This window comes from Balearica regulorum, chromosome 19 (genome assembly GCF_011004875.1).
Source record: "Balearica regulorum gibbericeps isolate bBalReg1 chromosome 19, bBalReg1.pri, whole genome shotgun sequence".
In the NCBI taxonomy this organism is placed as follows: domain Eukaryota; kingdom Metazoa; phylum Chordata; class Aves; order Gruiformes; family Gruidae; genus Balearica; species Balearica regulorum.
This window is the reverse complement of record NC_046202.1, coordinates 4,420,265-4,432,056: the sequence shown is the minus strand read 5'-3', so window position 1 is coordinate 4,432,056 and position 11,792 is coordinate 4,420,265. Positions and strand designations below refer to the sequence as shown.

At 54.2% G+C, this 11,792-nt stretch overlaps 1 protein-coding gene across 4 annotated transcripts; it reads left to right on the top strand.

The window, feature by feature from the left end:
- The first annotated feature begins 3,158 nt into the window (after nucleotides 1-3,158).
- LOC104637519 (aldehyde dehydrogenase family 3 member A2-like) lies at nucleotides 3,159-11,730 on the top strand. Of its 4 annotated transcripts, none has more exons than XM_075771835.1 (12): nucleotides 3,454-3,604; nucleotides 4,725-4,888; nucleotides 5,322-5,553; nucleotides 5,645-5,730; nucleotides 5,819-6,027; nucleotides 6,197-6,314; nucleotides 6,450-6,591; nucleotides 6,761-6,927; nucleotides 7,437-7,536; nucleotides 8,386-8,621; nucleotides 9,588-9,711; nucleotides 10,028-11,730. In XM_075771835.1, exons 2-11 carry the CDS (start codon nucleotides 4,727-4,729, stop codon nucleotides 9,666-9,668), a joined length of 1,533 nt encoding a protein of 510 aa, XP_075627950.1. In that variant the 5' UTR covers nucleotides 3,454-3,604; nucleotides 4,725-4,726; the 3' UTR covers nucleotides 9,669-9,711; nucleotides 10,028-11,730. The 4 variants fall into 4 exon arrangements, with proteins under 4 accessions (XP_075627948.1, XP_075627950.1, XP_075627947.1 ...); XM_075771831.1 differs by lacking the exon at nucleotides 3,454-3,604 and adding an exon at nucleotides 4,203-4,244; XM_075771833.1 differs by lacking the exon at nucleotides 9,588-9,711 and having other exon boundaries at nucleotides 3,159-3,604.
- The last annotated feature ends 62 nt before the right edge of the window (nucleotides 11,731-11,792 follow it).

Sequence of the window (11,792 nt, the reverse complement as noted above, 5' to 3'; positions counted from 1 at the left end):
TAGTTAATTTAACTTGCAACTAAGATACCGTGATTTATTCTGAAGCATTTTTCAGTTGAGAGGTGTAAGTTGTTCTGGGACTCATTATGTTCTGCATAGTTCTTGCTATTTTCTCAGACAGCAATGTCAACCTATTACCATGGTCACGCCTGGGTTCAGAGGCAGTAACTGTTGTGATCCACTGGTCTCACAACACTGCACAGCCCAGCTGCACTGAAAGGGGAAGCCTGCTTTTTCATCTAGAGCAAGTAAAGCTGGATGCTGCTGCTTTCAAACCTTGCTGAGGCTTTGAAATTCAGATAGGCTGGCTCATGATCTGGCTCGTGACCCAGCTCCTGTTTGACTCCTGCTTCCTCTCCTATTTTGTGTGTGTTTTGTGGTATTTTTTGTGTATGGGGGGTTTTTTATAATTTTGATCCTTTGGCTTTTTTTGTCTGATCTCTGCTTGCCACTATTTTTTGACTGTCCAGGATGCCTTTTAAGTCTTTAAATAAATCTCCTTTTATCCTGAACTTCGCAGTCCAACCTGAGCCATACCCCAGCTGTGGCTTTTTAGTAAGTGCCCACATAGCTCCTCCTTTCTGTAGATGAGTGAAGCACAGCTCAGTAACCCCTCTCTGGAGGTCTTTAAGTCAGCTGGAGCCCAGTCTAACTAAGTCTTGGCACTGCTTCTTCAGAGAAACACCTTTTCAATAGGCTTTTGTATGTGGCAGGCTTCCCCCTCCTCTTTGGCTGAAAGCAAACTAAATGCCAGTGGTGCTGTTGAGTCTTGTTGCAGTCTTTGTGCCAATCATTTTCATTGTTTCTTTGTCTCGCTTTCAAATTTTCCATGGCCCCAGCTATGTCTACAATGCAGCCCACAGACCATGGCTCTGTACTACACAGTATCTTGTTCTTGCAAATGTGAGATCAGCCACAGCTTTCAAAACAAGTGATGCCATAAATGAACTGAGCTGCATTTGTTCGTGTAGGTTCTTTAAAACCTCTCCCCGTTGTTAATCTTCTGTACCCGCTTTTATGATTGAGTGCTGTTTGGGCTTCTGTATCTGCCCGTCGTCTTGTGCCACTGGCCTGACTGTGTGACTTTTAGAAAACATTTGGAGCTCTAGGCTAGGTAGGCATTTAAGGAGAAATTAAGGAACTTCCACCTAGCTAAAAACTTGAAGTTCTGTGAGCGTGGTGTGCAAGCTAGAGAGACATTTATTGATTAGCTGTGTTATTTGGTGGACTCTTGAAACCAAATACTGCACAGCTTATCTTCTAAACCAAAGTCCTCCTTCCCCAGGTTCTGCTGGATGCTTGTGGGAGCAGGGCAAGGAGCAGCAGCATGAAGGCATGCTCCCCAGGCCCCGTGCAGGGCAGGAGCCTGTCTCGCCGCAGTGCCTTGCTATAATTGACTCCAAGAGGGGAGCAAGAGCAAGGGGCTGTGAGGAATGGGGGGGAGAGGAGATGTTTTATTGAGCAGGCTCCCCTGCTGCTGTAAGTGTAGCCCTGGGGATTAGAACACCCCCAGCACTGCTTACCTCCTGATTCCTCTAGAGTTCAATTACTTTCCCATAAATAGTGCCCTCCCTTATTGTTTCTCAGTGACTGAATAAAAATAGAAAATACTGTCAGCTCCTAGGCGTGGGGAGCACGCCACAGACCGTGCATTTCACCGGGTGCTGGCTGGGGCATTCTTCCATTTCACTCGAGATCCCACGCTTCCCTGAAATCCACATGTCTCACCCAGCCGCTCCAGGGAGACTCAGCTGATATTTTGCAACACTTAAAACTCCCTCAGCCATGCTTCCTGTCCATAATTGGCTAAAAGATGTCCTTGACAAGGACCAAAAGAGACGGTCTCCCGGGATGCAGCACGCTGCTGCTCTCATTTCTGCGAATACCAAGGAGCCTCAAGACCAGGTTTCTGCGAAAGTGTGGCACAGCACTGGCCTGCTGGCCACTGGGATGAACTGGGAGCTGGGATGTTTGCCTCCTGTGTGTGACATCAAGCACAAGAAGCACTGCTGTGGCATGAAAACCCTCGGGCTGAAAGCTGAGAATTTTACAGGCTCTAGAGAATGGCCACTCTGGCAAACGTAGGTAAATAACTGTCTCCCCGCTCCTGCAGGCGTCCCTTGGTGGGCACGCTGCCTGCAGAGGATGCGTTGCAGCAGGTTCCCCAGGAACAATGTAATACTCCGTGCTGAGAGCTCAAAGGCTTTTACTTCGACTGCAGTAGCATTAATTCCTTATCTCATTTTCCTTGCACCTCCAGACAGTGTGGTGCCTGGAGGGAGCTCCAACCTGCTGTGCCTGCAAGGATGCTAACAGGATCAAGGACAGCATTTTTGCATCAGGTAATGCTCCTGCGGGGAACATTGCCACCTCTCCTACCCATCGTCTTTAACGCAAACCCAGCTCCTTTTCACATACCACAGTGCAAGGGCTCCGTCAAGCCCAGCCTGTTTTAATTTCACACGTCACCTTCTGCGTGCAAGTATTGGCAGTTGCTCTTGTCATTCTTTTCCACGGCAGCCTGTTTACTGCTGAGATTTGTGCAATAGCTTGTGAAATGTTCACGTGCTGGCTGAGCCGCAGCCTGCGAGTTGTTAGCAAAGCCAACTGACTTCAGGAAAGCCAGGCTTTGTGTTTGGGGAGAGTTGCGGCTCAGGCACGCCCTGCTGAGCTAAAGTGCAGCCCCAGCTTCGGAGAGCCACACTGAGTTGGGAAAACATCATGAAACTTTGCGGGGGGGGGGGAGCGCGTGCTCCGTGCTAGCCCCATCTCCTGGGCACGAGCACCCGGCTGCCAGCCCTGCGAGTCACAGAGGTGTGTTGTGGGCAGGGATTTAGCTGGCTGAGGAGCATTAGCAATACACGTATGGCCTCTGTAAGAACGTGTCAGAAACAGTAGCGCGGAACAACCTGGGTGTAATTTTCAAATAATCCTCTTGCATGTCTTAGAACAAGTTGGGGCAGAACTATTTCTAACTGGAATGAGCCCAGCTTTGTCTCAGCTCCTTGCCCTGCCTTTTTTGGTTTTTTTGGCTTGTTTCCCACACGAATGCTGTACCAAGGTTAATTTGACTGTCCTGGCCAGGCTATTCCTGTTGCTCACTTTGCCCCCTATAACCCCCCACCTGTGTTTTCAGCACTTGCTGGCCCGTTCTCCTTGACAGACTTGGCTCTCCCACCCGAGCAGGAGGTTGCTAGAAGGGCACCATGATCCCTTCACCAGCACTCGGGCTCGGAAACGCTGCCTGAAGATGAGGTGCTCGCTGAGTTCACCCAACATTTGCTGCGCAGGGGAAAACCGAGGGGTAAAACTGCCTGGTGGCATTTACCCTCCTTAGATAAGGAACCCCGGGGAGGGGGGGACGGGGACTTTGCTCCCCCAAGTTCTCTCGCAATGCGCTTCTCTGCCCCACAGCTGTCGGTGTCTCACTAGCTGCTGGGCCCCAGGCTGTGCCAGACCCAGTCCCGCCCCCGGCAGGCCGGAGGTCCCGGGGAGCCCGCGGGCACCGGCAGCCTTTGCGAGCAGCCGGCACTCCTGCAACGCAGCCCGCAGAAGCGGAGGTGTTGGGAGGAGGGAAGGAGCATCCCTGACGGTGGGAATCAAGGTACTGGCGGTGCAGCCCGCTGCCTCTTCCCGGGGGCCCTGCCCGGCTCCTGTGGCCGGGGGTTGCCGGTTCGCGTTCCTCACCCCGCTCTGCTCTTTTGCTCTTTCCTCTCTTAACTTACGCTCTCGCCAAACTCCCTTGTGCTCTCTAAGCTCATGCCTCCGGCTGAAGGACGCTGCTCTGGCTCCTGCCCGCCGCTACCTCTGCAGCAAACGATACTGCCGCAACGGCCCTGCCCGGTGGCGGAAGGGCTCAGCAGCCTGGCACAGCCGCTTCCACCCACCGCCGCGGGGCCGCTCGGCTTCCCCCCCCCCCCCCCCCCCCCCCCCCCCCGCTCTCCTCCTCCGGGGCCGGCCCGTTAACCACCGGCCAGAACCCGGGGCCGGGCCGGGGCCGCGGGGGTCGGGTTTTTTTGGTTTGTTTCCCACACGAATGCTGTACCAAGGTTAATTTGACTGTCCCGGCCAGGCTATTCCTGTTGCTCACTTTGCCCCCTATAACCCCCACCTGTGTTTTCACCACTCGCTGGCCCGTTCTCCCTGACAGACTTGGCTCTCTTGCGCGCGCCCCGCCCGGGGGGGGAGGGAGGCGCCGTCACGTGAGCGGAAGGCGGAAGCGGCTGAGGCGAGCGGAGACCCGGGTGGGCGGCGGGGCCTTCCCGGGGGCTGCGGGCCCTTCCCGGGGGGGGGGCGGCGGAAGGGCAGCGGTCGGGGAGGCGTCGCCTTAGCAAGGCTGGCGCTCGGGGGTCGCTGGGGTTCCTCGGAGGGGGCCCGGCTGGGTGGGCAGCGCTCGGTGCCGGGCTGCGGGGTGGGCTGTCTCCTGACCTCCGCCCCTGCCAGGCCCTGCGGTTGCCTGTGTGACACCCTTGCTGATGTACTGATGTTTGCTCCCTGTGCTCCTCTTCAAACTTTCCTAAATCACAAACTGCAGCAAATTAAGAGTTCAGAAAGATAGGGCAGAGATAGGACTGAATGAGAGCAGATATCCGCCCTTGAGCTGGGGAGGTGGGGTTGCAGCTGGTGGTTTTCCAATGTTTGTGGGAAAGTTTGATTTCCGTCTGTAGCAGGGAGGCCCAGTAGTGAGATGGGTCTTGCCGCTCTCTGCCCGCAGCCCTGAGCAGCCATGGAGAAGATGCAGCAGGTCGTCGGGCGGGCAAGAGCCGCCTTCAACTCGGGCCGGTGCCGCTCGCTGGAGTTCAGGATGCAGCAGCTGAAGGCCCTGGAGCGGATGGTGCAGGAGAAGGAGAAGGAGATCCTGGCAGCCATCAAGGCGGATCTGCACAAGGTCTGGGTCGGCGAGGGTGGGGGCTTCCCTTCTGCTGTATGCGGACAGTGGTCAGCCTGGCAGGGAAAGTGGGAAGGCCAAGGGCTGCCTTGGCCATGCCAGGTGGCTTTTGCTGATGTGCCCTGTGGTCCTGGCTGTCACTGTGGCCTGCCCAGGTCTGCTGCCACCATTGCTAAGAAGGAGCTAGTCTGAACCAGGACTGTGAAGGCATGTCCTGTCTGTCAGGTTTTGGCTTCTGCCTCACACTAAGACCCACACGCTGGGACTGACCATCTTCTGTTGGGAATCCACCAGTAATGGGGCAGCACTACCAGTGAGTGCCCTGGCAGAGACTTTGAACTAGCAAAATTTACCTTGCTTCCCTGGGCTGCCGTGGTGGGTGCAGGAGGTGGGTACCTTCGCCACCCCCTCCCCAAGCTCCCTCTTGTTGCAGTGTGGGCACAACGCGTACAGCCACGAGATCCTGGGTGTGCTGGGGGAGCTGGCCCTGGCCATGGAGAAGCTGCCGTCCTGGGCAGCCCCTCAGCCCGTGAAGAAGAACCTGCTGACAATGCGGGACGAGGCCTACATCAATCCTGAGCCGCTGGGAGTGGTGCTGATCATCGGGGCCTGGAACTACCCCTTTGTCCTGGTGATGCAGCCTTTGATCGGGGCCATCGCAGCAGGTGGGGAGCCGCCGCAGCCCCTGTCCTCCATGGGGCCGCGGGTGGGAGAGGAGCACGAGAGCTCAGTGGCCGCGCTGCGTTTGTCTTGTAGGCAATGCCGTGGTGGTGAAGCCGTCGGAGATCAGCGAGAACACGGCTCGGCTGGTGGCTGATCTGCTGCCCCAGTACCTTGACCGGGTGAGTGTGGCCCCGTGTCCCTCCCCGGGTCTGTCTGCGCCACGGGGAAGCGCCGAGTCGGGGTGACCCCAGCGCCCTCGCCCTGCAGGAGCTGTACCCTGTGGTCACTGGAGGAGTATCTGAGACAACAGAGCTGCTGACCCAGAGATTTGATCACATCCTCTACACCGGCAACTCCACGGTGGGCAAAATTGTGATGGCGGCGGCCGCCAAGCACCTGACGCCCGTCACGCTGGAGCTGGGTGGGAAGAGCCCCTGCTACATCGACAAGGACTGCGACCTGGCCGTCGCCTGCAGGTCAGGCTGTTGAAGGCCTTGGCGGGGGCTCATCGGTGGGGCAGGGACGCCGTGGGGCAGGCGGACATCTCTGGGCTGTTGTCCCTGGACGGCGGGTATCGCTCAGGCACGATGAGCCGGGCCGTGGGAAGGGACTGACCGTGGAGAAACCATCTCCCTTTCCCCGTAGGCGGATAACGTGGGGGAAGTACATGAACTGTGGGCAAACCTGCATCGCCCCGGACTACATCCTCTGCGACCCGTCCATCCAGAGCAAGGTGGTGGAGAATATCAAGGCAACGCTGCAGGTGAGCGTGGCGTTCCTCGTGCTGCAGGAGTTGTCCCCGGTACAGCTGAGGTCCCAGTTCTGTAGCTGCAGCCCTGGAGCTGTGGCTGTTGTGACAGCCTGTTGAGCGCTTTGGTTCTGCCGTGCCCTTTGGCAGGAATTCTACGGGGAAGACGTGAAGTCGTCTCCGGATTACGAAAGGATCGTCAACAAGCATCACTTCAAGAGGATCCTGGGCCTGCTGGAAGGCCAGAAGATCGCTCACGGGGGAGAGACCGATGAGGCGTCCTGCTTCATAGGTGCTCCTGGCAGCTGTTGTGGGGAGGGCAGGTGGTGGCGGGTGCCTTTGGGGGCTGTGCGTGCCTGTGGCTCGCTCGGGGCGTGTGGTACGTGCCCGGGATGAGGTTCTGCAATGGACCAGGTCTGCTGTCCTGCTCACGCCGTTTCCTGCCCTCCCGTTTGCCTCAGCACCGACTATCCTCACCGACGTTTCTCCGGAGTCAAAGGTGATGGAGGAGGAAATCTTTGGGCCGGTCCTTCCCATTCTGACCGTGAAGAGCGTGGACGAAGCCATTGAGTTCATCAACGGCCGGGAGAAGCCCCTTGCCCTGTATGTCTTCTCCAACAACAAGAAGGTGGGTCTGGGTTGTGCTCCCTGGCAGAAGCATCTCTGCACAGTTGAAGCCTGAACGTGGCCGGTCCCAGGCACGGCTCCCCGCAGGGCCTGTGTCGTCTCATCTTTGCACGAGTGTCGCAGCGTTTGGCTCATGGAGGCCTGAAGTGTCCCCAGAGCTGCTGGAGCCTCCTGGTCTGCTGAAATGCTTTGCGTTTGCATGGCTGTGAAATAGAAGCATAAAAAGCTAAATTTCCTCTTTGGTGCCATGTAGTCTTTCATGATTCATTTAGTTTAATTTTAATTAATTGCTAGGGAGGTGAGCTTCTAGGTTTCCATCTTTCCCATCTTTCCTCTGAACTTTCCCACTTTCCTTGACTTAATACTGCACGGAGAGGGCTTGTCCGAGTTGTTAGCCAGAGAGTGAACATGATGGCCAGCTGGCTCATAGCTCCCCATCCTGCTCAGTCACATGGTCTGGTCTCTTCTGGGCCTTTGTAATGTTTTGTTTGTTTGTTTTTCTTTTGTCAGTTAATCAAAAGAGTCATCTCGGAAACTTCCAGTGGGGGTGTTACTGGAAATGATGTCATCATGCATTTCTTCCTCTCAACCTTGCCCTTCGGTGGTGTTGGTAAGTCACTGGAGCTCCTTAAGCATTGTGACTTGATGGAAGGTGTGACACAGGACACAGCAGAAGTTGGTTTATGTGCAGGTACCCCTGCACCTGCTACAGCCAAAGGGTCTCTGTGTAGCCGGTTTCAATAACAATAACAAATTCTGGGAGTACATAAGGACAGGGTCCACAAGGGAAAGAACCTTTGAGTGTGTTCTGGGGAAGGTGGAAGCATTTAGTGCAGACTGATGTCAAAGGTGCAATAAAAACATTAGCTGAAATCGGAGTGATTAGCAGTAATTGCAGGAAGAAGGGTAGGACTTCAGCTTGGGGAGGATTGGAACAGGTTACGGAACAGCCTGTGGGAGTTTTGCAGAAGAGTTAAAAGTGTTTACAAGCTGACTGTGAACCAGCAGCGTTCTGCTGTTGCGAATGGCACTTGCTGTCACTGGAACTGAAAAACAGAGGTGTACCCTGCAGGGCTCCTCAGGAAACCTTTCACACATGGCAGCATCAGATCTCAGAGACCTGGCGTGCTGCTTTGAGAGGAAGCTAAATCCAGGGAGGAGCTGGAGACAGCTCCAAGGCATAGGGAACAGCACGTACAAGGACACAACACAGTACTGGAGAGCATGTACTGAAAACAGGGTGGGGAAGAAGGGTACAGAAGTAGTGTGGCAGAGAGGAAGGATCCGTTGTCCTCTCTGCAGGAATAGAGGGGAGAAGTTGTGCTTTTAAACTGTGTAGTGCAGCTGGCAAGCAACTGAAATTTTCCTGTGCTGCTTCTTGCCCTGCTGGTGGCCTCAAGTGGCCAAAGGTGTGACTGGCTGAACTTGTGGTGTGACCTGCCTGGGTTGTGTCCCTCAGGTAACAGTGGGATGGGCGCCTACCACGGCAAGCACAGCTTTGAGACCTTCTCCCACCACCGTGCCTGCTTGATCAAGGACCTGAAGATGGAGGGTACAAACAAACTCCGGTACCCACCTGGCAGCCAGAAGAAGGTGGATTGGGCCAAGTTCTTCCTCTTGAAGCGGTTTAACAAGGGCCGAATTGGACTGGTCATCTTGGCCCTGCTGGGGATTGTGGCAGCGGTGGTGGCAAAGGTGAGTTTTGGGTCTTTGCTATCTGTGTGAGTGCATGTGTGATTCATGGGTCTTCTGCAAGTTCGCTCTTTGCAACTGCAGCCCTTTCTTAGAGCCTGGCCTTTTTTTCTGTCTTGACACTTACCATATCTGGCCCACCTGAAAGTATCAAGATCTGCTTCTCACTCTGGCAAGTGATATCTAGTATAGAAATGTCCTCAGAGACATGTCCTAGGCTGCTGTACTATTTGTTGCTCTGCCTTGGTAGGTGATACCCTCCCTCCAGAGGCAGAGGTTGGTAGATTTTGGACAGGTTAGGAGTGGTTTGAATTCCAAGACTTTCTTCAGCAGCGTTGTGAGCTGTTCCACAGCCTAGCCCAGCCAGCTGTGGCTTTGTGCCATGGCACCCTGGGGAAGGGAGATCCCAAAGTCTATGACAAGCTCTTCCTCACCCAGGTGCAGCCCCCATCTGACCTTAGCTCAATTATTTCCATTTCTTCCCCTGTTTCTGGCTGGGTAGTGTGGAAGGGTGGGGTGTCCTCCCCTCTCTGCCAGAGGCAGAAGCCTGCTGGTGCTGGCTGGAGGACTCGAGATGCCTCCTGAGGTGGAGGGGTAAGATGTAAAACTCCAAGTGTGATCGCTGTTGGTTCTCCGCAGCTGGCGGGCCAGGCACTACATGCGCCTGTGCTGGCTGCTCCTTGCAAGGCTCAACTGTGCGTCCTGGGGGTTTAGTGAGCTTAAGGGAGCAGTGGCTGAGGGGGCAGGAGGTGGTGGATCAGGACTCTGCCCTTCAGTCCATTCTGTGCTGTTACTGCTGTGAGGAGACGTGTAGGAGCCCACTAAGCAGGAGGAGATACCCTGCCTGCAAGTTTGAGTCCAGGATGAGGTGTGAGAGCCAGCCAGGGAGGCAGGCCCTGGCTAGGTGAATGCCGTCTCAGCGGTGGGGGGGAAACTCATGGCATCTTGAAATCATTTGGGTTTTCTCAGAATCACCAGTCTGTGCTGAAGAGAAAAGCCCTCTTGATTGTGCTGGCTGTGCAGAGGCTGGGCTGGCTCAGTGTGTGTTAAGGAGCAGCAGGTTTCAGAGCACTGCTGTGGCTGTCGCGGTGAGGTAGGAGCCTTTTTCTTCTCCTGTGTGTAGACCTGGTTTGAGATCGGGCAAAGCCTTTTTAAGAGTGGTGAATGTGGCGATTGCAGGCGGCTTCCCCTGGAGCCAGAGCACGATGCTTTCCCTGGCAGTGCTCGGAGCTCGTACAGCACCCAAGGTAACCAGCCGGTGCATGCTGAGGGGGCAGGAGGCAGGCAAGCTGGACCCTGGGGAAGTCGCCCTGAGTAAGGGGCTGTGCTTCAGGCTGTTCTAGAAAGGGAGGTGGTTTCGTTTCAGCAAATCCTTCACAGGGTGTTGGTGTTGTGTTTTGCTTTCACAGATGGTTTACTACTGAAGAGAGGAGAAGGCGCCATGTGCAAGTCATACTCTGAGTGCTCGCTTTGTGTCTGTTTCCTTAAGCTGAGAAGTCATTTTTTTCTTTTGTACTGGGTTATTTCCATGAGCTGTTGAGCACACAGAGTAGCCTTAGAGAGGCACTAACCACGAGAAGGCCTGACCTCCTGTTTACTAAAAATCCATGCTGAAACAGAGGGACCAGTGGGTACAAGCTCTCAAAAGGAGGACTGCAGAGCAAGAAATACCAGTCCCTACCTCCACCCCATGCCACGCAGAGCGCCGCTTCCAGGGACGCGCACACTGTGTCTTGCACAAAGCTGCTTGCCTTCCTTCGGTGACAAACAGGAGCTGAAGTTTCAGCTGCCGTTGGGTTGAGAGTGTGTTCCCTGCAGTTTTTGGGATGGTCTGTCTTCTGTTGTGCTCCGAACAACCACCCTCTTGGTGACGAGTCTGAGACAGGCTGTGCTGGCTGATGCATTTTACCAATAGCAATGGTTACGAATAAACCTAGTGAGGTTCCCCTTGTCGTTTAATTGAGGTGAAATGTTCATGGATCTCTCTGAACCAGAATCGTCCGCAGCTGGCCAGGGGATGCAGGCTCCTTCATGGGGCTCTGGGTTTCATCATGTGCCCATAACAATTGTTTGGCAGTTAGAAAATTACAAAGATGATACCTGCACTGCCTGTATTTTGCTGATAGGAGTGTCTTATTCTCATAGAAAAGACCTTTCAGGCCTGTTTAGAGTAGCGGGAATCGCAGTACTCTGTTGTGGGTTAGCCCAGGTGGGCATCTGAGTCCACACAACCACTCGCTCGCTCCCTAGTGGGACAGGGAAGAGAATCGGAAGGGTAAAAGCAAGAAAACTTGTAGGTTGAGATAAAGATAGTGTAATAGGTAAAGTGAAATCTGGGCATGCAAGCAAGCAAATTAAGGAATCTGTTCATTACTTCCCCCTCAGCAGGCAGATGTTCAGCCATCCCCAGGAAGGCAGGGCTTCGTCACACATAGCGGTGACGTGGGAAGGCAAGACACCATAACTCCCAGTGTCCCCCCGTCTTCCTCTTCTGTCCTCCCTCAGCTTTTACAGCTGAGCACAATGTCATGTGGTCTGGAGTATCCCTTTGGTCAGCTGGGGTCAGCTCTCCCAGCCGTGTCCCTTCCCCGCTTCTTGCCGACCCCAGCCTACGCGCTGGTGGGACGGTGTGAGAAATGGAGAGACCTTGACACTGTGCAAGCACTGTTTGGCCACACCACAGGTGTGCTACCAACATTGTTTTGGTCGCAAATCCAAAACACAGCATCATCCTACTATGAAGAAACTTAGCAACTATGATGAAAATAAACTCCATCCCAGTCAAAACCAGTACAAACCCGTTCCTGGTCAGATTTCTCCAAGGGAAAACAATTGCTGAAAGAGTGTGTAGTCCTTTGTGTTCAAGCTTCCGGGTCTGCTGTAATCTTGCACTGGGAGATAATAGGGGTCTTGTTCTAGCTTGGGGAGAGGATGCTGGAGAAATTTAAAGTAAAAATTAAAAAATATTATTAAATGCAATTAATATAGGGTAGAAAAATATCTTTACTGTGCAATAGATGGGATTTCTTCATGTCTGGTGAAAATCCATGTGCTAAGCCTTTTTAATGATATATTTTGCAAGTACTAAATAAACACTGAGAATTTAAATAAACCAAGTGTGGTAAGTCCCTGCAGTCTCCTGGGGAATCCTGCCCATCCTCTGCTGCTCCTGGC